Here is a 25,586-nt window from a genome sequence, read left to right on the forward strand (position 1 = left end):
TAAGAACGTGCATGCTTTTATCTTGTTTGTGGTGATAACGGTTTTATATTTAATTGGGATGATTAAGCCCGTGATTATGCTTTATTCGGGGACCATCATCCTAAAAGCCTGCAAACCGGGTCCGATAATTTGCAGGGAACACAGGCTTTACCCACAAATATCAGATTATGTGTAAAGGTCTTTACTCGGGTTTGGTCACTTGTCTTTGACTTTGGATTTTTGAGGTTTTTGTTTCCAGAAAAGTAATCATTCTAATTTCAATCGAACATAAGTTAGAAAAACCTTTAGTTTGTCCCATATTAGCTGATACTAGATAATTCATAGTGTATGTTGCAACAACCAGCAAGGAGCCTCATTAAATCATTATCTGCATGTTAAGAGATATGTTGTCATTAACTTCAGTTGGCCTGGGCTATTTACGAAATGTTTGTTTATCATGTTTATTAACACCACATACAGCAATATTCCAGCTATATGATGATAGCCTGTAAATAATCAAGTCTAGACCGGACAATCCAGTGAACGATATCCCATGCATGAGGGTATGGTGGCATATACAATCACCAGAATTACTCATGGAAGAGCATCTAAGTGACCATGACCAAGTTACATACTTTTGTAACATATGACTTCATTCAAATTGTTTCAGTTCAGTTACGTGAACTCGAAGATGGACTAGGCTTTTGCCAGTTGGCCAGCCCGGCATGTTTGCCGTTGACTTGAATTGGCAACAGACCACAGTGGTAGAAACAGTTTCAGTCCCCTAGTCCTTATAATTATAACATATAGTAAAACCCTTAAAAGTTGCACATTTCGAGTAGTCCTTATGATACCTCCACTATTGGGCAGTATGGCAAGGATTACAGGACTTGTGCCAATTTCTAATGCTGGACCATAGAACACCTGAACACATGTCCCCTAGGTGGCTATACTGTGGTCATATACGCCTCAGACCCTAACTCATTTTAGCGATTAGACACCAGGGGCTCTAATCTATACATATCCTGTATTTAGTATATTAATTGTTGTTTCAGCAGGAGCCAATAATTCAAGTGTTGAGATGCATCCTGATCTCTCATCTCATCTTCATTCTGCTGAATGTAATGAAATAATAAATGCATTCCAGCAGTGTCATGTTGATGTGAGTAGTATTTTTATGTTTTTAATTAAATACTGCAAATCTTGAAATTAATGTGTCTCCAAATTAATATGCCTGCAGACAACAGATAACTTGAAATTTGATGCCTATCTATATCTGACAGTGACATCATATATTTTTTGTGTCACAATGAGCAATGTGATGTCATAATAGTGATGTTTGGTGTGAAACTAAGCCTTGCACGGCTTGATTAATTTTCTGTACGGATGTCCACCTAATGTTGGCTTACAGAGCGGGGTGCTTCATGCTTCAGTGCCTCTCATATATGCGATAAAAGTACAATGTTTTTAAAAAAGCAATGTTTGAGCATTTAATGTGTCATACTTTTTTTCTGAAGATTTATCTGTAGTTCCTTAAGTCTTGAGATTGACAGCAAACTCATTACATCGGACTTCACTTGATATCTTCACTATCTTCAAAGAATTCATATTTAGTTTAATTTTTGTCCATGTTTTCAGTGTAGAACTATGTTATCTGTTGATCTAACTGCCCTTATTTTTACCATTTGGCACCTGATGCTGCATGTTTGGTTCCAAATTAAATTTAACTCAGTTGAATCTACAGGATACCTAGCTCTACATTGATAAAACTGTACATCTATCTCCAAATTGAACAACAGTCTGAATTAGTAGCAACAGTTGAAGAAATGAGTTTAAATCAAACTTATTTTATAAGCTGACTCAATTCTGAATCTACCTTTCAGCATCCAGTTCGTAAATTCATGGGACACTGCAATGATCTGGATAGAGCACTGACCAGGTGCTTAAAGGCAGAGGTAAGAATGATGATAAATCTAACTAATCTAATCTAATCTGACTGAGGAGGAGTGTTTTAATTAATTTATAAACCATCTAAACGCAAGAACTACCTGAAAGAGTAAGAAAACATCGGGATACCTTATAGTAAAACAATACAGTGTGTCGGGGTATTAAAGGAGTTCGATGAACGCGTGCGAGACAAAGACTGTGTGCTGCATGCACACAAATGAAGTCCTGACATATAAGATTGAACTCTTATTTCTCACCTGCCCAGATGGCACAGTAGGTAACAATGCTCAACACAATATGTGAGGTTGCTTGTTCAAATAACATCATGGAATTTTCAGGGGAAACAATTTTGTTTGTTTGTTGTTTAACGTCGCACTTAGCAATGTTCCAGCTATATGACGGCATTCTGTAAATAATCAAATCTGGACCAGACAATCCAGTGATTGAAATCATGAGCATCGATCCACACAATTGGGATATGATGACATGCATCAACCAAGTCAGCGAGCCTGACCACCCGATCCCATCGCCTCTTACAACAAGCATAGTCGCCTTTTACAGCAATCATGGGTTGCTGAAGACTTAACTAGTCAAAAATCAAACTAGGTCTTATAATTAAATTGTAAAACCTCCAAGTAGGTCCTACAATTCAAATGGAATACCTCTCAGCAGGTCTCACTTGAAGGTTGTACCTCTCACAAGGTTACCTTGAGATTGGGAGATACCTACAATTCTATAGAAAACAAGCGGCAGTAGGTTTATAGATCCAATCCGCACTTCTCAATTAGATTAGTCAGGTCATAAAATGCCTCGACCCTCGTGTCACACTTACATTGGTACAGCCAGCCTTCTAGAAACTGTCCCATCCTGATACTTCTCAAATGATCAAGCCTTCCATGTTTGTTAGCAACAACCAGGTGAAGAAACTCTACCATCCACGCACTTCCTGACACAAGCCCTTGACATTTTACTAGTGCTTCAATCATTTGCTGCCACTGACAAACACTACAAACTTACAACAATCTCTACTGACACATAATAATCTTACATGCCCTTTAGTGAGAATGCTTGACTTCATATAAGTTTCAGTTGGTGAATGTTGTCTAATTATGTGTGTGTGAAGCCCATTTCTGGTGACCCCCGCCGTGATATTGCTGGAATATTGCTAAAAGCGGCGTAAAACCATACTCACTCACTCACTCACTCACTCACTCTAATTATGTGTTCTTAGTGAATCAAATCATGGAAGTGAAATAGTTTCAAATCAGCAAGATTCAAAATTGTCTTTAATCACCACCTGGACTCGCAAGGTTGACCCTTTGAGTAACATGTGACTGGTCCACTGCTCATTTATGACTAGAGGTTTATGTAACATATCTGTAACTATATTTTGGTAGGTATACAAGTCCATCCAGACTTTTCCAAGGCTGTGGCTGTATTGGATAGTGATGGAGTAGTGGCAGTGTCTATCCCTGTTAAGAACAAGACACTTTAATATACTCAGAAGTTCAGAAATAAAAGGGGTTTCAGCTTGTATAATTCTAGACAGAAATTTCTGTGTACCAGAGCTCCAGATAAGCTTTTGGTGTTGTGGGTATTTTACCCATGCATTTTTATATCATTGGGCATCAGTAGTTCTATCTGGGTATTCAAATTTCTGTTACCCACTATTATTTACACATGTAGGTATCTAAGTTAAATGTTTAAAAACACTATTTTCTAGTCCCTGCAAACTGGTGTCGTGTGGGTTCGAGAGCTTTATAGGACTCAAAAATACCACGATACTTCCACAAGAAAGTGTGATGGCAAATGATCATGATGTAACTGTCATCGTGGAGTTTGGCAAGGTTGACGGAATGCCCGTTTCTATAATTTCAAAATAAGTTGCTGATTTGCTAATCGAATACGCAGGGTTACTTCACAATATTTTGATGATACGCACAAGTTTTATTTTTGTAGCTTATTTGTAATGTTCGTTGCGTATTGGATACGCTTTGATTTGATTTGATTTTTGCATTCTGATGTGTATTTTACGCAGATATGCAGCTTATCTGGAACTCTGGTGTACAGTCCCATTGCTTTTGAAAATGCCAGCAGTGACTGAGGGAACTGGTTAAAGTGTAACAATAGATCATTGAATTGAAATTGCATTCATTGATTGGATCATGATGAGAATTGAAAAATCATACTATGTCACACAGCAATTAAAAACAAGTAAAACGAAAATATGTTTGTAAACAGTATTTTACCACAGCATATTTACTACATTTCAACAGGTCTTGAATGTTCCCTTTTCATTCTTTTGCAGATGTAAATAAATTTTATTATCCCTTGCAAATTCAAAAATCGTAGCTTTCATGATTCTTTGGTTGGGAACTGAAACAAGTCCAGTCATCTCTGAAATCAATCTGTTGGTAGTGTCAATAATGATTTCATTTCAACTTTATTGTTAATTTAATTTCAGAGGAAGAAGAAACAAGAAGCTAACTTTGCAAAATCAAGAAGTTTCCAAAAGCGTACTCAACAGAATCCGGAGCAGTCACAGTAGCAACAGAACTCTTAGATACAAAGGGAAAATATTTTGTTATGGACTTTTCTGTTCACTGTATCTTCTGGGTGAAATGTGAACTTTCAGGAGAGCCTTGAAGAGTGGACGTATTCAGGTGGTGTATCAATCACAGTGTGATATTGTGCTTCAGACCATCAACTGTGCACAGACTGGTTGGGAGGGTTAGTGCATATTGCTTTCTTCACTCTTGGATGTGTGCTATGAGAAAGACGGGCCAGAGGTATGAGGTGCCACATTTGCTGTGCAGAGTTGTGTCCCTTAGCCTTGCCAGGATCAGTTGGCCTTTCCCCCAGACATTATGCATCTTCCCAAGGCAAGGGAGTTAACTGACTGTAAAAGTCTAATTTCTGCCCTTGCTGAACAAGGCTGGAATTTTGTGGCTCAGTCATAGTGCCACCAGTGGCTATTGTTACTGTAAACAAAGAGAAATGCCTATATATAAAATAATGCATCTTCCGGGGGTAAAAGCGTCCACTAGCCTTGTTTATCAAACTAGGCTTTGATATAGGCTAGTGAACGTGCTTGCCCCGGGAAGAGGAAAATAAGGGGAATTAAATATCTAATAATGGGAACAGGCATTAAGTAGACTTTGATGCCTCCTCTCTTGAAACGTCAATTATGTTGATTTAAAAACACAACATTTCTTCTGGCCTTTAGATTGACACAGTCTAGCTGGATGAGAGCATTAGTCTATTCAGAAGATCTTTGCATTATTTTGTGTGGTGGTTCAAGAACGAAGATTTCTTGTCATCATCACAGTCCTGTGCCCACTTGCACAAAGCGATCTTAGTGTTAAGACTATTGTAAGCCTATGTTAAAGTATGGGAGTAAGCATCATCTAAGTGCTAAGATCGCTTTGTGCATATGGCCCCTGCTCTCCTCATCCAACTCATGTTGATTCAGTGTTAGAGTAGGCCTCCAGCAACCAATGCTTATCCTGCTAGGTGACAATGACTCTGATGGTAGTCTTTGTGACTTGGTTGACTTTGTACCTCACAACGTGGGACATTGCTTATAATATCAATCAGTGGAATGTCTAGTCCAGACTAAATTATATACAGCCTGCTGTTATATGGCTGGAATAATATTAATTTAGGATTGAACAACAGAATTTTCATCCTCTAGCTTGCCTTCTCTGAATGTACATGACTGTCTTATGTAATTACAGTTTATATCCGCCACAGTGAATGTTTTTATAGATAATATATCCATGTATAGCCAACTTCCTTTTGATAAAAAGTCACATAAAACATTAAAAGACATTTTCATATTGATATTGTATCTGTTTTCTGTTTCATTGGAAAACATTCATTCTCTCCATCAATCTGCCATTACTTTCAGGGTTACAGTATTAACAAATCACACTTGTCAGGGGCAGATCCAGGATTTTAAAAAGGGGGGAATTCCACTTACTTCAGTGGGGACAAAATTCCACACAATATGTAAACCAGTATTGATTTTTTTACTTTAACACCAAATCAATATTTTAATCATGCTTGGACATGACCCCCCCCCCCCTTTCTGGATCCGCCACTGCTTGTTTAATACCTCCAAAGTGACAAAACACTCATGATAATTTGGACACTGCCCAGGAAGAAGACCAGATCAACTGCTATTTCTGGAGTGATGGGTTTTCCCCACTATCAGTACACTTCAAGCATGTGGCCACTTATTTGTTAACTGCTTATTACTGTTGTGTAGTATTAGGAAATAATATTACAAGGAAGGTATAGTATGTAAGTATTATATACACAAAGAAAAGGGTTAAGCACACCCTAATATATTTCATTTTTGTATGGTCCCAATATTTGTAAGTCATGAAAGATATAATTACGGGAAGAATTATGTTTTCTCGAAATGATGTAATCAGTCATGCGTGACGAAAGCTCACGTGCCATGCATGGTATGTCTTGCAATGCCATTGGTCGGAATTTGGGGTATCACCACACTGTTTTAAGTCGTTTAGTTGAGAAACATGCTCAGACCGGTGATGTACAGGACCGTCCCAGATCCAGAAGACCTCCTGTGATGACACATCGCAAAGACAGGGACCTTCTTCGTCTCATACGCCGATAACCCTTTTTAACAAGTACTGGTCTGAAACAGCTGTTCTATCCGATGACATTGGTATCACCCAGCTCCTGTGGTCAGTCATCCCATGCCATGATATTTGCCATTTGTCATGGTTCAGAAATAGGGGTGTGCGTAACATTTTTCTTTGTGTATACTAGTAGTTGAAGCTGGCATCAGATTTTATCTTTAACAGATCCCCATAGAGCTAGATGAGAGTCGATTACACTCCTTTTATTTTGGTTATCGTAGAAAGTTATGAATAAGAAAATATTCAAACAAAGGCTAAAAGATGTGAACCAGCAAATGTGGAAAATCTTTGTTCAGTGGTGCAGGGCTCTAATTTGTTGATTTAGTTTGACCTTTGAAAACTTTTGAACTAATGTAGTAGCTTAAACTAAATGAGATTAAGTTCACATAACTTACTGACAGAAGAAAGCTCCATTGAATAGACCTAAAATGCAACTTAATGAAAGGTTTGTTCCCGCTTTGTGAAAACGATTAAGATAATGAATAAATATTGATTATTAGGCAAGTTTGTTTCCTCATAATCACTATATATCAGGAAAATAAGTTGCAGTATGAATACATATTTTATATTCCTATTAAATGATATTGGCAATACTGAAATAATCACTTTATCATATAATGTCATTGTTAAAATCATGGATGTCGAATTTCACTGGTTGAAGTAGGTTTAGAAACGCGTAATACAGTGTTTCAGTGATTCACCAATTAGTGCCAAGTGACTTAAAAATTGTTCATCCACAGAAATATGGCGACACATTGGGAAGCCCCTGTCTACTAGGAACATTAGTCGATAGTATAGTTATTGAGAAAGAAGGTCACAGACCCAACAATCTAAACAACCACAAAAATTAGTCGAAAGGTAGAACAGGTAGAAATCGAAATAATAAATGAATGTAACAGTGAATGATATCCATTGTGAGCAGGATGTGTAAGAAGTACATGTTAGATGTAGATTACCCCAACTGCCAGGCGAAAACGTCACCTTGGTTTTCAAAAACAAGAAATAAATGAATTTATATTCACATGTTCAATTACAAACACAAATAATTGTGGAATGTTAATGGCCTTAAAACATGTTTATATTAGAAACTAAAACATAGAGGTTATCACGCGAGTGTGTTTGGTGATTGTAAATATCCTCTATTAGGAATAAACATTGTATTTAGCCAGCCTTGGCGAGCTGAATACATAGTGTATATTCCTAATATAGTATATTCATCATCGTCAAACACACAAGCGTGATAACCTCATATAATGTCATTCTTCAATTCTGTGCTCGAAAAATCTCTTTCCATCTCTCAAAAACATTACCTGAACATTGCAAGTTTTCCTGAAAAGTGCGCATTAATATATGTAACGTCAGAAGGTTAGTGATAACGGTCAATATGGTTACACCCCAAACCTGTTTCTTTTACAGTAGCGTAACTACAAATAGAAGTGAGTGAGTGAGTGAGTATGGTTTTACGCCGCTTTTAGCAATATTCCAGCAATATCACGGCGGGGGACACCAGAAATGGGCTTCACACATTGTACCCATGTCGGGAATCGAACCCGGGTCTTCGGCGTGACGAGCGAACGCTTTAACCACTAGGCTACCCGACCGCCCCAACTACAAATAGGCAAAACAACACTTGCCCAAACAATATTCGCGGCAATCCATCAATCTGTCCACTAGAGTAACTGCCCTTAATCAAAGGGAAGTTACTCTTACCCTAGTCCGTGAGACGTCACGTTTGTTTAGAGTCTCACACTGCGACAACACGAAACATGGTAACAATTCGTACATATTTCGGCTAAATCCAACTGTTTTAATTTGGGGAAAAGGTTCCAAGCCGTAAGGATATGGAAACTGATCGTGCTAATGGTGCTAGGCTTGTGTCCTCGCTAAATTGTTTCGCATTAATTAGGCCTATATCTCCCGAGTTGCTAAAACTTGTTAATTAAAAAATGCCGTAGCTACGTCACAGTCAGACAATGTGCTTTAGTATATCATAGTTTTCTTTTGACAATAATAGCAATTTTCCCAGAAGTTTCTCCAGATTCCCGATGGTTAATTCTGACTCGATCGCCGAGCAACGCCATGTGTAAATATTGTTTTATTGTGAGTATGTGGGCAAAACGTTGTATTTGGCGGGAGATTATCTCCCATGGCGTGATAATATAATTGTGTCATTGATATAATTTATGACCGTTACTATTCTGTTATTGTTTCAGGGCCATTCATTTCTACATGTCTACATCTCTGAATCTCTGATTAAAACCGATCACAACCCCACAGCGAGTCATGTTTCACCCTTGGCGTCTAATCAGCTGTAACAATATTATGACAGCATGATGTACATGCATAACCTACAATATTTAAATATCCTAACCGTCTTGATTTCCAAACCATAAAAACGCACATGCCAAAAATACATACGAGTATGTTCACCGAATTACCGAATATTATAAAGATGTTGCCTAAGTTAATCTATAGAAATATTTCCAGGTGTGCACTGTTCATGGAGAGAGTTGTATGGCAGATGTCTTGTCATCAAACTTCAACATCATCATGTGTCATCCAGAGGGACTCTTAAGAGGGATGAATGAGTTAAGAGACACCGCATTCTGTACCAAAGAAATCAAGGCAGTGTTCATTGGTGAGAGTCATGTTGTTGAAGAATGTCAAGTAACAATGATTTGTTTGATTAAATATTTATCAACTCTAAGTAATAGCAAGATAACCAAACATGTTAATGTTAAAATATAACAAACATAATAATGGACTTTAAACACATTTATTCTCATTGTAATGAAGTTACAATTAAAATACTCATAAAGTAATAAGAGTCTGTCCTAGTACATGAACCATAATTTTACCTTCTTTATTAATTTGACTTAAACATATTTCAGTTGTGTTATTTGTCTTTTGCCATAAAGGGACAGCATAAAAAGTTAACATTATTAATCTTCTAATACAGGGTATCATTCCCTGAAGAATTTGCCAGCCATATTCACCAATGCCATGTTCATTGGTTTGAGTGGAACTTTGACTGTTCTACAACTGCCAAGACTTCCTTCAGTTCTTGGAATGGTTGATCCTGCAATAATCCAGGAAGTGCCGGATCGCCCAAACATCTACTTTTCCAAAATATGCAAGGATAGTATTTATGAGTGTGGAGATGTTGGAGTATTTGAAAATATTGATGTACCAGAAATTGACAAATTGTATGCCAATCCTGATCTGTACCCAGTGACCCTCATGTTTCTGCCTTTGAAATGCATGGATGAAGCAGTTCGCTACATAACCCAAATGTTTGGTTAACAAACAATTCATGCATCAGGGTATTCATGTTTATATTCTACCCAAGACAAGGAAATTACTGACCAGACCCCAGAATTAGACTAATATTAGCAACATCTAGTGCTGGTATGGGTTTTGACACTGTGAACATAACAAGAGTCATTCACTGCCCGCCCAGATGCATTTCCAGATATCTTCAGGAAATCGGGACCGCCTCCGTGGTCTAGTGGTAGAGCGTCCGCCCGGTGAGCAGAAGGTCCGGGGTTCGATCCCCGACCGCGTCATACCAAAAGACGTTAAAACATGGTACTTGTTGTTACCCTGTCTGGCGCTCGGCATTAAGGGGCTAAAACAAGGACTGGTCGGCTCGGAGTCGGAGTCAGTATACTGTGTCTGAGTGGGGTATTCATGTTAAACTGCGGCATGGTATCTCAGTGAGCTAGCACTATAAATCTGCATCAGTCCGGACTAGTACAGGCAGCAACACATACACACACACACACAAACATGCACGTCGCTATATAAGTGCAATAATCTTGGACGCGACGTTAAACCCCATTTCACCTCACCACCTCAGGAAATCGGCAGAGCTGGGCGGAGAAATCGGCAAGCTGAAGCCCCTTCTTATTTTGATAACAATGACATTAAAGCCAATCTGCCAGGCATACAACAGGATATCAAAGAATACTGCAAAACAACATCATGTATGAGAACATTTATGTCAAATGTGTTTGGATTTGAACAAAATGACAAGTCCAAAAGGATGTAGGTGCTGCGTTAAATGTCGCTTCTGCTGTAAATGTAGCTCATGCTGTAATTAATCTGAAGAAAACGGATGTGCTCAACATTTCTGCAACTCTCAAACATAGTTACACACCATTATTGTAGCTATGTGATATATCTTTGACCTCCTTTATAATAATATAGCCATGTTAATATATGTAAAGCGGAAAAAGAACCAAGCAAACACAAAGATATTGGATCAATGTTGGAAGATAGTGTTGGTCCGATGTAATTTTGCACAGTAATTTCATGTTGGTCCTGTCAACAACATGGCCCTATTGTCAAACATTGGCCAACATTTGGCCAATATTTTCCATTATTAGGTGAGGTGAGGTGAACTTGGGTTTAACGTTAAGGATTATTGCACTTATATAGCGATGTGCATGCGACTATTCTCAACATCTGGTTTCACAAGGTGATTGACCATTCAGAAAGTCCATAGTGATACGGAATCTGCCATGTTCTGACAACGGCAGACCTGTTACACTTTTGTGAGGTGAGGTGTAACGTCACGTCCAGGATTATTGCACTTATATAGCGACATGCATGCATGTGTGTGCGTGATGCTGCATGTATTAGTCCGGACTGATGCCGATTTATAGTGCTAGCTCACTGAGATACCATGACGTAGTTTAACCCACTCAGACACAGTATACTGACTCCGAGCCAACCAGTCCTTGTTTTAGCCCCTTAATGCCGAGCGCCAGACAGGGTAACAACAATTACCATCTTTTAACGTCTTTGGTATGACGTGGACGGGGATCAAACCCCGGACCTTCCGCTCTCCGGGCGGACGCTCTACCACTAGACCACGTGAGCATTTTATCGTAAACAAAATATGTACTTCACTGGACTTCTATCCTCATGGTAGAATAATGTAAGAATGTGGTACATATACTTCAGTAACATTATGTGAGAAAATGTTACTAAATCATGGAATTATAGTGTAGCTTTTGGCTATCACACATTTCAATCCACTTAAATAAGATTTGCATACAGAACAGATCTGTTAGCATAATGTTCTGTTAACACTGCTGTTGTTCTTGGGCAGATATAAAGCCTAACTTGGCCAGTTTGTGATTTTTTTATATAGATGAAATTGAATCAGTTAATTTGCAATTGATAATAAGTTTAACAATACCTTTCTCTAAAGCAAGAGAACAGAAATTCTACCATGTATTTTTAAATTACTCGATTCAGATTGGTCAATCATAGGTTGTCAAATCACAATGAACCCCTTCTACTAAAAAGAGCCTATCATCGGTAAGCATATTTAAATAATTACATCTACAATTATAGATTACAAAATGCAAAATTGCGGTTACTACAATATTCAAAGGATGTGTGGCAATACATTTTGTAAAAAAACCAACATGATATAAATGTTCAAAGAGAATTGTATTTAAGTTTTGGGGACAACAGACTTTGGAATGTGACGTCATATCTTTCGGTGATTCCGTAATTCAGATCGCCAACCCACTCAAAACAGTGGACTCAACTCATGCTGCTTAACTCAATATATTTGCTAACACCAAAGAGTTCGCGTTTTATTTAGTCATTGTAGAATGGAGATAAACATACTGTGTTTTCAATGTCGAGATGCGCATTGGGTTCCACTTCAATTTTGCGCCATTATCTACAGGTAACCTAGCTCTACATTGAAAACATAGTATGTCTCTCTCCTAAATATAGAGTACATTTTAGCATTAATAATTTTTCACAACCAAGAGATATGTTGGTACAATATGTCCACTGAAATCACAGCTTAAAATCTTTCAAATTATTTCTGTGAAATATAGACGTATTCTTAAAGATGACAATTTTATAATATAAAATGTGATATTGATATTTTCAGTTATCCTCTAGTTCCAAGACAGCCTTTCTATTAAGGCTCATATGCATAAAATAGTATTCACTTCTTCTATTGGTTGTTCACTGCTGTTAGGCCATAGGTTTGTTACATGTCTTTCATTGTTACATACAATCATATTTATGACGTAATTAATTCTTTAATCATTTCAAGTGACTTGTCTCATGCAATTGCATTTTTACAGGCTAACAGATGGATTGTTTCAAGTTTGTCATATTGCTGGGATCGCAACACTTCAGAACCTAAAATAAAATATAAGTGTCGATATACAAGGATAAGTTATACATTAGATCATTATGTTTAGGATAAATTTATGAAGACTAAGATGCTTGAAAGGGGTGTACCTTTTTTAATAGAAAACAATCTAATACATACAAGCAAAAAGTGAATTTCATCTTCTATTTTAGACTGACAACTTTTGACAAGGACTGGTAAGATTTTCAAGTAGTCAGTCCTGTGGTCTTAGGGAAATTTAATTGAAGTCTGCAACAATGTTATTACTTTCTTACCTTCAACACCTAGTTTTGGCAAACGTTTTCAAACTTTTCCTCTATCTGCATAGGTGGAAGTCACTCATCACTATCATTAGGGATTAGTATAACCAGCGTTAGAAATTGTCACTAGTCATGTAGTCCTTGCCAAACTGCCCAATAGTTAAGGTATCATAAGGACGAGTAGAAAATCTCCATTTTAAAGGGTTTTGCTATATCATTATCATTATCAGGACTAGTGGACTAAACATGTTAGTTTCTACCGCTGATAACATTTTTGTCACACTAAATACACAGTATAATATTTTGACAATAACTACACAGGTGGAAGTTCATCATCACTATCGCCATCATCATCAGCAGCAACCGAATCACCGGTATCATCAGACTGATTACACCTGTCATCCATGTCAATATCATCACCTTTCATCACTCTGAACACATTATCTTGGACTCTGAGGAAGACTACATTTTGTGAACTTTCTGAACGGGGATGATACAATGACCTTAAACCCATGACACTTTCTTCCTGCACAATAATGAAATGGCCTCAATTCATTTAGTGATTTTTTTAATTGACTCTGAGAAATACAAATCCGTTTGGAATGTCTGGTTGACTGTCGTTTGACACCAAGAGATATCCTCAGATTGTCACAAACTTTGAATATTGCACTTGCTGCACCTGTTATGGCGTTTTTGGTCTTGTTGGCACCAAGTTGTCTGAGCGCCTTCTGATTCTTTATTCTGACCAGCGCTAGGTCAGCCTCAACACAATTTGAAATTCCTCCCTTGGTGTTGTCAAGGACAAGCTGTGTCAAGGACAAGTTCTTTCATCATCGGAGAGAGCAAGAAGCAGACTTTAATGAGAAAGTCAATGTTCTCCACAAAATATTTACTCTGTGAAGAATGGGCAAAAAAGAATGGAATGTTCATCTTGGCATTATGGATTAGTTTATCACTGTCTCCCTCTTTGGCTGTGTCATCAAGCTCCATTAAATGGAGAGCCCAGTGGGATAGTTGCTGGCAATAAATGTAGAATTCATCAGGTTCAAACTGAGACTTTTCTTCCACCACTGTACCAACAGCATTTACATGAAACATCATGGACATTTTTTCACAAGAATCCTTGAACGTAAAATCAAGGTATCCATAGTCGACAAGAAAAGCTCTTAAAACTGCCTCTGACGATGTGGTCTTCTCTTCCAAAGATAGGTTGATGACAACAGGAATATTCTTCAAACCTGTGTTGTCATCAGTGATACCAAAGTATTCACGTGCCTGTTCCACAAGAACCGCTTTTCCAACATGAACAAGTAGGCCATGATGAGATTGAAAATTCCTCTTAATATTCCCATTAACATTTGTCATGTTAAACTTGGCTTTGTAGAAGTATAGCGTCCCTGGCTGTCTAATTGACTTTGGGCTGAACAAAGCCTTGTATGCCTGCTGTGAAAACGAATATACAGTGTCGGTGTATTATATACACATATCGGATGGCATTGTTACAAAGCTAACGAGCAGTCAAAAGTTTTAATACTAGACTTTCTGTATTAGAATCCTGACATTGAGGTGAAATACAAGTTGTTATATCATAAAGAAATATAATTTTTCTTTGCCTTCATAAAATGTCTCTGTTGGCTATCTAAATATTTTCGTTTTCATAAATATGTCTAAATGAAATACAAAGGCATATGGCATGAAATTGTGACAATACTGATAATTTGATTGGTTTAATGTGAACAAATAATGTTGGAAGGTCGAGTCCAGTCAAGATGAAATACTTCCAAAATGTCCTGCTTGTTGTGCCACCATTCAATAACAAATGATCTAAGATCAAATCTTTTGGCAGGTGTAGGAGAAAGTGCTCTGAGACTCTTGGCTCCCTCAAGCCTTACCCTGGTGAGCTGATCCCAACCGACTGGAACATGAGGTTTCTTAGCGCTGATCGGTCACCTGTATAACGAGAAAATATATCAGAGCTCCGCGAACGAGATATCGCATTGAGGAGCCTCGAGTGTTAGCTGTAATCACGTGACAGCGTTTATGACTTCATAGAGTAATGACGTCACCTGCATTCGACAACCACAAGACAATCACCACAACGTCCTGTGTCGTTCGTGACTGCAGTCTCGCTAACATTTTACTGAGTGTCAACTCGTTTAGTGATCAACAATGAACCTGTCAGCCATCAGAAAACTCCGTAAGTTCCACTAGCAGACAAGCTGCCGTCTGGTCAAATAATCATTATATAAAATAACTGAAATAAATGTCACTCTATGTGCACTCTGTCTCTGCTATTACAGTCTAGTAACGGGGTTTAGACAACTTCACACATTCCATCACAGGGTATTGTGACGTGTTTGTCAATTGTGTGGTACTGAACACTAGAGAAAAGCCTGTATGGGTTTTAGAATAAAAACCATATTTGTGTTTCAGAAGAGGATTTTGTTCTGGGTGGGTTTTACCAAACTCTGAAGTCACTCCCAGGAAGTTCAGGAATCATTGACAGACTTGGTATCTCCCAACTCTTCCTTATAACGAAGAAGGTAGGGGCCTATTGTATTATTCTAAATCAGATGAAAATTTATACTTTTTATTTTATTTCTCTATGTACCGGTAGGTACAAGTTGTAATAAATATTTTTCTCTAGTTATGAAAGGAATCAGATATAAAAAGTTCATGGTGAGGCGAGGTTTAGTTGTCAGGTTACAAAGAGCGTAACGTGAGGTCCACTGATCGAAGAAATCACTCGTGACCAACTCGTCGTATTCCGGGACAAGCCGATTGTGGGTTACGGAAACATGCGAGTTGTGGCGAATGCGTATAGAAATAAAAGCGCACAAATTTGACCATTCGTCACCACTCGACTCTTTCCGTTACCTGCAAGAAGACTCGTCCCCGTATCGACGAATTTTATGTGCGAAAATACGACAAACCAATCAGAGTGCGCGTATGACTTCAATTACTTCCATCAAAGAATCCCTCAGGAATAGTTTTTGATTTTACCCATGTCTTGAATCTACAAATATACCCGATACAGTAACATGTGTTCAATCATACTGTATAAATACCGTAAGTCCCGATGTGTGTTAAATAGCATCTGGAATATATATGACATTGGAGAAATATACGTAAATTGTTATGCAACGAGTTGACAATTCTTTTAACTACACCCGTTTGCGCTTTGGTTTGTTGTTAAACGCCGCACTCAGCAATATTTCAGCTATATGACGGCGGTCTGTAAATAATCGAGTCTGGACCAGACAATCCAGTGATTGATATCATGAGCATCGTTCCACGCAATTGGGATCGATGTCATGCATCAACCAAGTCAGCGAGCCTGACCACCCGATCCCGTTAGTTGCCTTTTACGACAAGCAGTTTGCGCTTAGACGAATCCAAATCGCAACACTGAACCCAGAATAACATGAGTTGGTCACGAATGTAATTTGACTTGTCGCAGGTGAAAATGAGAAGTGTAAGAGAAATGGTCATTTATGAACATCTCTGAATAATGTAATATAAATAACGGAAGTCAGTTTAACCCACACAAACTAAACAGTTTCTACATTCCATTCACAGCTGTTGAAAAGTCCGGCAGGATTTGAGGATTTACTCAACTTTTTCAATCGAAAGGATTACGATTACCCCTGCCATGTGAGGCTCGAACTCATAAGAATGTTCCGAGGTCTGGCTGGTCAACTGAAGGAGAAGAAAACAAGCACGTACAACGACCGCGTCATGAAAAGAAAACAACAAAAACTGAAGGCCATGCAGAGTGATCTCCCTTCATCCTCGGGAACAGTGGCCAGCTTCTTTGAAGGACTTTCCAGAACTGTAAACAAAGTTCCAAATTATGTGCCGTGTGAAGATGTCAGCGTCCTCTGTCATATGTGCGGCTGTTAATAATTTGATATTCTGAACATTGAATCATATAGATGACACACTTTTGTTACTTATTTGTTTGTAAAAAAATGACCGGTTTATTAAATTCTATTGTATGACATACATGGATATTATATTGTATGTTTTTCATGATAAAACCGTGAATATGAAATATGTAGGACGGTGAGGAAAGCATAAGCCTGATTAAACCGAAATCGGATTATTAGATTCCCCTCCAGATAGCCGTGCACCCACCTATGATGCAAAATATCCCAAAACTTATGTTAAGGATAAAACACGACTCCGAGGTTTGGGTTGAAAACGTAAAACAGAGAGCGAGGGAAAAGCCCGAGGGTCAGAAGCTTTCGGTCTTCCGGACATCTCCCTACCTCGGGGGTTTACATTTTAACTCCAAAGGGAGGAGTGTTGTTATCCGAGTTATGAACCGTCTGAATGCAAGAAATACTAGAAAGAATAAGACAACATCGGGATACCTTGTAGTGAAACAATACAGTGCGTCGCAGTATAAAGGGAATTCGACAGAAAGCTTGCGAGAGAAAGACCACATGCATCATGCTTACAACTGAAGATTAGACATAGGAAAACAGTTGGTTGCAATACTGAACACCATATAAGAGGTTGCAGGTTCGATTCACGTTATGGAGTTAATTTTAATGTGAAAAAAAATAATATCTCACTTGAAAGTATAAAGCAGCGGTTTGTAACTAATCGAGTTTGGACGAGACAATCCAGTGACTGAAATCATGAGCATCGATACACGCATTTGGGATACGACGACATGCATCACCTTAGTCAGCAAGTCTGACCAGTCGCCTATTACGACAAGCGTGGGTGGCTGAAGACCTATTCTAACCCGCCTGTATCAGTGGTAAGATATCATATACTATCATTCTGAAAATAACCTGTTTAAAAAGTTATTTCATGTATCAGATTAACCGCTACTGAATACAATGATTGAGCGAACCACCCACCCCATTTACCATACATAGCGCCATATCATTTTCTGACAGGACGACCCGTAGTCCCCGTAGTTCTAGTACATAGAATCCTCTCTTTTCCATTCAGATGGCCTGAATAGAGAGTAACGCTTTGTCAATAAAATTAAATAATATAGTCCTGGAAAAAAGTTAAGCACCGCTGACAATATTATTCCAAAAAAAGAGGTGACGTGAAATTGGGTTTAACGTCGCGTCCAAGATTATTGCACTTTAAAAGCGACGTGCATGCACGTGTGTGCGTGTGGCTGCTTGTACTAGTCCGGACTGATGCCGATTTATAGTGCTAGCCCACTGAGATACCATGCCGCAGTTTAACATGAATACCCACTCAGACATGATATACCGACTCCGAGCGCACACTCATTGTTTTAGCCCCATACACTCATTGTTTTAGCCCCATGCCGAGCGCCAAACAGGGTAACAACAAGAACCATCTTTTAACGTCTTTTGGTATGACGCGGCCGGGCATTGAACCCGGGACCTTCCGCTCTCCGGGCGTACGCTGTACCACTAGACCACAGAGGAGGTACACATAAAGAAGACATTCAAAAATCGCATAAAAAATTAATTCCATCTAAACTTTGGTTTTGTTTCATCTCATGTTGAGAAACAGAAACTGAATATATTATGTAATAACGTGTTTTGTAATTGTCCCATGGTAGTGGCAATGTGGGACACGGGTGGCTCAGTTGTCTATGTCGAGAGTTGCGTCCTTTCGGTGTGACCGTGGGTTCGAAACGAATTATGTTTCTTTTGTCAGAACATTACCCGCGCTTGTAAACGTCCATCACCTATGCAACTTTGGGATTTCCTCCCACATGAATCTGACACGCCATGATGTAACTTAACATCTTCCCGAGGCAAGTGAGTTAACTGACTATGAAGTCCAGTTTCCGCCCTTTCCGAACTAGGCTGGTATTATGGAGTAAGAATGTGGCTTGACTAACGAGTCTATGCATAGTCCAATCAAAATCGCGCAACGAAATCGAAATCCGGTTCGTAAACTGTCGCGCAGATTTCGGTTGATTGCAGGATTGGCAAAGCATGTGCACCGCCAACTCGTTGTCAACAGATATTTTCCAAACATTTTCATGTTTTTAAAAAAAGTTGCTCGCGTGATTTCATGCACTTCGCGATGTAAGACTCGTTTTATCACAACCAAAGACGTATATAGAATATATATAGCCATATGTATATACGTCCGTGTCACAACATAGATCTTGATTATCGATCAGATCGTCTTGACTGGGCGCCACCGTTTTGTTTGAAACAAATACAAGTGATGGAATCTGATTGGTCCATAGGAGAGGCTTAGAAGGGACATAACTCGTAATAACCACTGGTGGCGCTACGATCGAGCCCAGGAATTCCAACCAAGTTCGGCAAGGGTGGAAACTGGACTTTTAAAGTCAGTTAACTCTCTTGCCTAGGGAAGATGGATACTGTTAAACCAAACCCTCTCGCTCTCAATCTCTTTGTTTCATCTGTCTTTTAATTGTGATATGACCCGGTGAGGTGAGGTGAGGTAAAATGGGGTTAAGCGTCGCGTTCAAGATTATTGCATTTATAATGCTAACGTGCATATGTGCGTTTGGTTGCTTGTACTTGTCCGGACTAATGCTGGTTTTATAGTGCTAGCCCACTGAGATACCATGCTGCAGTTTTAACGCACGTCCAACTCAAAGACAGAACACTGACTCCAAGCCGACCAGTCTTCGCTTTATCCCCTTAATGCCGAGCGGAAGGCAGGGAAACAACAAGTACCATATATTCGTCGTTTGGTATGACACAACCGGTGATCGAACTCAAAGGTGTACCAGAACCCATGGTCGTGGATTCGAAAGCCAGATTCGCCCTGATTATGCTTCGTGGATTTCATCAAAGTGGATAAACTTTTAAGACCCGCATCACTTCGGGTTTCCTCCCACATCAAGCTGACACACTGGGATATAATTAACCGGCTGTTCAAAGCCATGTCGAACCAAAATCCCTCCCTGGCTCTACATACCTTGATATGAGAAGTACAACCACTGATATCCGAAGTGATGGCATACATCCGGCTGGGGCCGGGAATCTTGCAGGAAGCAGAGGCACTGTAAGTCCCCATGTATCCCAGTAAGGTGACCTTGTCTTCGTTGCTGGTGGTCTATAGCTTGTTTATAGTTGATACTACTTTGTTTGTTTTGTTTGTTTGTATAACGCCACACTCCGCAATATTCCAGCTTTTCGAAGTCGGTCTGTAAATAATCGAGTCTGGACCAAATAATCCAGTGATTGATCTCATGAACATCAATCCACGCAATTGGGATACGATGACATCCCTCAACCAAATCAGCGAGCCTAACCACCCGATCCCGTTTGTCGCCTCTTACGACAAGTATGGGTTCTAACTAATTTTCACGTGTTAGTTGATACTACTTAGCCTATTGAATAATGATGTGTTTTAAATTTGATCTGGTTTGTTTTATACTCAAACCGGGATAGTTTCTCTACCATTTTACTGTCATCTGGGGACAGCGATGTTGCTGCAAAACTGCCATTGCGATGTAATTGTTTTATTCTCACTTGCTCACAGAGAGGTACATTGTCTGTACAAGACCGTCGTGGCTGCAAATTATAAATGTTATTATGCTGAGCCTGTATTCTCAGTTTGGAGTTTTGAAATTTAATTTAACATAAATCAAAATATAATAACATAATTTTATCCAATTTATTACATTAGTTTGCATTGAGAGGGACTGCATATAATATATAGCAGTGACTTCTGTATAATATATGTAATCACATTATTGTATGATGATTACCGATCGGCTGTTGAAACCATATTCTCTTAAAAAAAGAGAGCTGAATTAATACTGCCGATTTAAAAAGAATGCATGGACACTCATACAAGCCTTTTAGGGCCATTTGTTTGTTTTTGTTTTTTAAATGTCAAGATGCTATGTTGAAATATCAAGATACATAACTTGAAATTTCAAGATACGTACTTGAAAATTCAAGATACTAACTCATTTCGAGGTTGCTCATTATCTTGAAATTTCAAGTGAGGGGCCCACATTCAATAGTCTCCATGGAGGTTTAATACCCACTGTGGACGAGGGGCTCACATTCAATATTCTCCATGGAGGTTTAATACCCACTGTGGACGAGGGGCTCACATTCAATATTCTCCATGGAGGTTTAATACCCACTGTGGACGAGGGGCTCACATTCAATATTCTTCATCGAGGTTTAATACCCACTGTGGACGAGGGGCTCACATTCAATATTCTCCGTGGAGGTTTAATACCCACTGTGGACGAGGGGCTCACATTCAATATTCTCCATGGAGAATTAATACCTGTTTAACAGAGTTCTTGTACTTGTAATGGAACACAATGTTCTTGTTTGATCACTTCCAAATCACTTTCATTGCATTTTCAAGGGAGTTAACTGGACTTTCGTAGTCAATTAACCCCCTTGACCCGGGAATATGCTTTCCTTGCAATAGTACGAATGAATTTGCATTCAGTACCTCTGTATATAAACATAATCATAGTCAGAATCACACACACAATGTGCTAGATCTATTACAATCTTGACTTCATGAGCGAGGAATAAGCGTCAACAACCTCTCTGTACAAGTCCTCCTTAAAGGCCTTTAGGGTGTCTCTGTCATATTTCTGTTTCGACGTGTATTGATTGACCAGTGACCTTGCAGACGACATCAGGTCTTCCGGTGAAGAGGCCACATCTACAATCCCATAATCCCTTGCTTCTTCCGCTGTGTACCTCTTGCCCAAGACAGCAAGATCGTGACTGGCCCGACCTGATAGTTTAGCTCTGGAAGCAAGAGGGTTATTGACATGATGTTACATACTCTGACACGATACCTCAGCATGAAGATCTGAGGACACCTCAAATATACATCGCTCAAATATACCCAAACTTTGACCGCCCAATCTAAAGCAGGAATGCATTGGTTCTTGAGCCAATCAGGTGTCAGCTTTCCTAACGTTACAGCTTTTTTCTTTACCACCTCGATTCGGAAATGTCGATCTTAGAAAAGGAACACCGCTTAGCCCAGAAATGACATTGCTTGACACCAATTACAAAACTCGCAGTTACCACTGCGTCGAAATATCCTCTAACTTCACGGCAATCACTGGGTTGTCTGGCCCAAACTCGAACACCCGAGTGTGGATGGAACACTGCTGATTGACGCGTTAAACAACATTCACACAGTCAATTAAATATTGAAATTGTAATTACATATGCCTGTACTACCCAACTAGGGTCTACTTGTTGTTATGTGTACAATTAAAGTCATAATTGTAGCACTTGCGTTTGAACCAAACAAAGAATCATATGGCTTATACATTCAGCTATAGATGTACATAGGATAGTTGGTTTTTCTTGTCAATAACATATTTACTACATCGCGATATCTGTCAAAGTTTATATTTTCAACAGTAACATTATATTTATTACGTATTTGTATAACGATCAGCCCATAAACTTACTCGAAAAACCCATAGTGCCACTGAGGCTGACTAAAAGTAGTTCCGGTAGAAATTATCAGGGCCAACTACTTAACGCCCGGGAACGTCCGGGAGGTTTCATCAGACGTCTGGGGGTTAAATATTGCAGTGCAGTCAGTCAGTAAAACATGTCTTTCTAAGTTTGGTACGATCGTGAGAATATCCAGTGTTAATGGCGCACAAAGAAATAAATCACAGCGAAGGGAAACCAAACTACTAAGTACAAGTAACAAGGTAAGAAATATTTCATAGGTCGGAAGGGTTTTTTTATCCAAAAAACGAACCTAATGGTAATTACAGACACGTTTGTTTAAAAATTATATAGAATATTCATTATTATTTAGTATCATTCTCCTGGACGTTCCCGAACGCTTCCGGGCGTTTCCGGACGCTCCCGGACGTTATTTAGTTGGGCCTGAAACTGTCACTTCCTCGGGCGAAATAGTTTTGAGGTAAATGTAATATTTGATCACAAATACATATCAAGAACAGGCATTAACGTACCTGATCAATGGCATGCTTCCAGAAAGTGGGGCCTTGATGAAGACTTCGTTAAGTGAGATCCACCCGCGCTTGGTCTGCATGACCCGGAAGTCGTGATACAAGGCCAACAGCGCGCCACCAGCAAACGCGTGACCTTCGAGGAAATATATTATTCAAAATCAAATGTGTTCGCACACTTGGGATATGTTAGAGATTAAAACAAAACAGGACAGTAGAACAAGCTTTTATGATTCGAGAGGACATATTATTTAGGAATATTTGTCATAAAATATATTTTTTACTTTCCAGTCTAATTGGTTAAACGGACGTTTCACCGCCTCACCGCGGAAGGATATATTAAGCGATAGTATATCTTTCTCAGTTATGGTTGGGGGTCAATTTCAGTCATTTATTGATATTATGAAATAAATGCTACGTAATATCGATTTGCCATGAATATTCAAGTATGTGTGGCAATACACGATAAAATACGATTTGACAGTTAACTGACCTACTTTCTGCTATGTAAACTTTAAGCTAATACATGTATTTTAAGCACGTGCATTACGAATGTAATGGCAACAGCGATCAAATCGCAGAAACTGTACGTGCAATACGAATGTACGAGCAACAACGATATAAAATCGGACAAAATGCCCGTCCAGTACGAATACACGAGCTAGTTTAAATGCAGCACAGATATTGAAGCGTGAAATTAAATATTCTCATGTATTACGAATGTTCCCATGCAGCGAAATTGGGTTGTATATATTTTCGTTTACTTATTGATTTTTTATTTTTTCAGGCTGTACATTAAATCTGATCACGCAATATTTTGTTACTTTGATGCTGAATTTTAATTGGGTAACAAACAAATTCGTTACAAACGATAACGCTATCCAGTTACTTGTGTGATTTCCTTACTGTACGCTGATTGTTGATAGAGAACAGTGAGGTAATTGTTCACCGTTAATAGCGGCGACAGTGACGACGGGGAACGTCAACACACGCAAACATAAGAGACCAAACAAGTAGCGTTCTTTCCCCTTCAGAAAGTCGAGATTCAGGCCATTGCTGTAAAACTTCCCTTCCGCTGTGGTTATCAGGGCCCGACAGTCGGAATTCCTATACATAAAAAAATAATAATTATAAATTATTGGTATGAGCACATCTCCGCCATGAGGATTCCGGTTAAGAATATACATCCTAGTTTGTTTGTTATTTAACGCCGCACTCAAGCAATATTCTTCTGTATGACCGCGGTCTGTCAATAATTGAGTCTGGACCAGACAATCCAGTGTTTGACATCATGCGCATCGATCCAAGCCATTGGGATACGATGAAATGCGATGCTTAAGATAGAATATACGTCACGTGATATGTTGAAATACTTCGGTGTGAAAATACTGAGTGTACTCACTCGGGCAACACGACAGGTGTCCTACCTTTCTACTGTATCCAGCGCTTTGTTGAAAGCTTCTGTGAATATTCTGTCAATTCTGTTTTCCCCATTTCGCATTCGTAAAATAGCAATGTTGTCACCTGTGAAGGTTAGCTCTATCCCTGCATTGAACATGTGCGCCATTTTGTAACACCATCGACCTTTGGCCTTCCCTGTGCCCTGTGACATTGATAGCTAGTGACCCAGATTCGGGGTCAAAATGTGGGACAATGCGAGCTGTGTGGACGACGTTTTGTAGTTTATTATTCCCCGCCGTGAAATTGGGCGGGGAATATAGAAACGGAGTTCGTCCGTCCGCCCGTCCTTCCTTCCGTCAAAGGGGACACATTTTCTCAAAAACCATTTAAGTGCGGTTGGTTGGTTGGTTGTTTAACACCGCACTCAGCAATATTCCAGCAATATGACGGCGGTCTGTAAATAATCGAGTCTGAACCAGACAATCCAGTGATTGATCTCATGAGCATCGATCCACGCAATTGTATCAGCCAAGTCAGCGAGCCTGACCACCCGATCCCGTTAGTCGCCTTTTACGACAAGCGTAGTCACCTTTTACGGCAAGCATGGGTTGCTGAAGACCTATTCTACCCCGGAATCTTCACGGGTCTTTAAGTGTGAGTGAGTTTGATTTTACGCCGCTTTTAGCCATATTCCAGCAATATCACGGCGGGGGACACCAGAAATGGGCTTCACACGTTGTACCCATGTCGGGAATCGAACCCGGGTTTTCGGCGTGACGAGCGAACGCTTAACCACTAGGCTACCCGACCGCCCAATGAAATTTTACACACTGATCTTTATCTCAAATGAGATCGAAAATTGGTGTCGTAAATTCATGTTTTTCAGAGATATAGCCTTGTGGAGATAACACCTTGTCCAGGCAGGGTGTCTACCTACATTTGTGACCCGACTGTTTCACCTAACTTTAGGAGATAGTCTGGAACATATTTCTGAGTGTGGCGTTAGTAAGAAACAAAGAAACAACTTCAGGAATCAGTTTTCAGGTAATCCCATGTACTTCTTCTGTTATCGACTCAAGTGTGTCAGTTGTGGACCATCTTACCGAGGCAAGGGAGTTAATTAAAAATATAAAAATCCAGTTTCCGCCCTTGCCGATCTTGGTTGCATGGCATTATGGGGTTATGTTTTGGCTGGACTAACGAGTCTATTCACAGGCCAATCAAAATCGCGCAACGAA

General features: G+C 39.3%; 3 protein-coding genes across 4 annotated transcripts; 2 read left to right on the forward strand and 1 right to left on the reverse strand.

Annotated features, from left to right (window-relative positions):
- The first annotated feature begins 20 nt into the window (after positions 1 to 20).
- On the forward strand, positions 21 to 5,767 carry LOC124137972 (COX assembly mitochondrial protein 2 homolog). Of its 2 annotated transcripts, none has more exons than XM_046504443.2 (4): positions 21 to 177; positions 1,035 to 1,141; positions 1,863 to 1,934; positions 4,391 to 5,767. In XM_046504443.2, the coding sequence occupies exons 1-4, from the start codon at positions 168 to 170 to the stop codon at positions 4,472 to 4,474; spliced, it is 273 nt and encodes a 90-aa protein (XP_046360399.1). In that variant the 5' UTR covers positions 21 to 167; the 3' UTR covers positions 4,475 to 5,767. The 2 variants fall into 2 exon arrangements, with proteins under 2 accessions (XP_046360399.1, XP_046360400.1); XM_046504444.2 differs by having other exon boundaries at positions 1,038 to 1,141.
- Positions 5,768 to 14,391: 8,624 nt separating this feature from the next.
- On the forward strand, positions 14,392 to 17,140 carry LOC124137975. Its single transcript, XM_046504446.2, has 3 exons — positions 14,392 to 15,222; positions 15,459 to 15,568; positions 16,605 to 17,140. Exons 1-3 carry the CDS (start codon positions 15,195 to 15,197, stop codon positions 16,926 to 16,928), a joined length of 462 nt encoding a protein of 153 aa, XP_046360402.2. The 5' UTR covers positions 14,392 to 15,194; the 3' UTR covers positions 16,929 to 17,140.
- A 3,482-nt stretch (positions 17,141 to 20,622) lies between these two features.
- On the reverse strand, positions 20,623 to 24,777 carry LOC124137976 (enoyl-CoA delta isomerase 2, peroxisomal-like). Its single transcript, XM_046504448.2, has 4 exons — positions 24,375 to 24,777; positions 23,897 to 24,054; positions 22,951 to 23,083; positions 20,623 to 21,748 (listed from the first exon to the last, which is right to left on the reverse strand). The coding sequence occupies exons 1-4, from the start codon at positions 24,557 to 24,559 to the stop codon at positions 21,496 to 21,498; spliced, it is 729 nt and encodes a 242-aa protein (XP_046360404.2). The 5' UTR covers positions 24,560 to 24,777; the 3' UTR covers positions 20,623 to 21,495.
- Positions 24,778 to 25,586: the final 809 nt, after the last annotated feature.

Source organism: Haliotis rufescens, unplaced genomic scaffold (genome assembly GCF_023055435.1).
Source record: "Haliotis rufescens isolate VD_foot unplaced genomic scaffold, xgHalRufe1.0.p SCAF_17, whole genome shotgun sequence".
Classification (NCBI taxonomy): Eukaryota; Metazoa; Mollusca; class Gastropoda; order Lepetellida; family Haliotidae; genus Haliotis; species Haliotis rufescens.

Bases quoted from the DNA above. Each gene is read 5' to 3' on its own strand.
- LOC124137976 (XM_046504448.2), bottom strand. From the start codon at position 24,559: ATGTCACAGGGCACAGGGAAGGCCAAAGGTCGATGGTGTTACAAAATG. The intron at 24,055-24,374 runs GTAGGACACCTG...TTTTATGTATAG, and splicing joins GCGCTGGATACAGTAGAAAG to GAATTCCGACTGTCGGGCCC. The intron at 23,084-23,896 runs GTGAACAATTAC...ATTTCCTCGAAG, and splicing joins CACTGTCGCCGCTATTAACG to GTCACGCGTTTGCTGGTGGC.
- LOC124137972 (XM_046504443.2), top strand. The intron at 1,142-1,862 runs GTGAGTAGTATT...TCTACCTTTCAG, and splicing joins TCCAGCAGTGTCATGTTGAT to CATCCAGTTCGTAAATTCAT. The intron at 1,935-4,390 runs GTAAGAATGATG...ATTTAATTTCAG, and splicing joins CCAGGTGCTTAAAGGCAGAG to AGGAAGAAGAAACAAGAAGC.
- LOC124137975 (XM_046504446.2), top strand. From the start codon at position 15,195: ATGAACCTGTCAGCCATCAGAAAACTCC. The intron at 15,223-15,458 runs GTAAGTTCCACT...TTTGTGTTTCAG, and splicing joins GTCAGCCATCAGAAAACTCC to AAGAGGATTTTGTTCTGGGT. The intron at 15,569-16,604 runs GTAGGGGCCTAT...TTCCATTCACAG, and splicing joins TCTTCCTTATAACGAAGAAG to CTGTTGAAAAGTCCGGCAGG.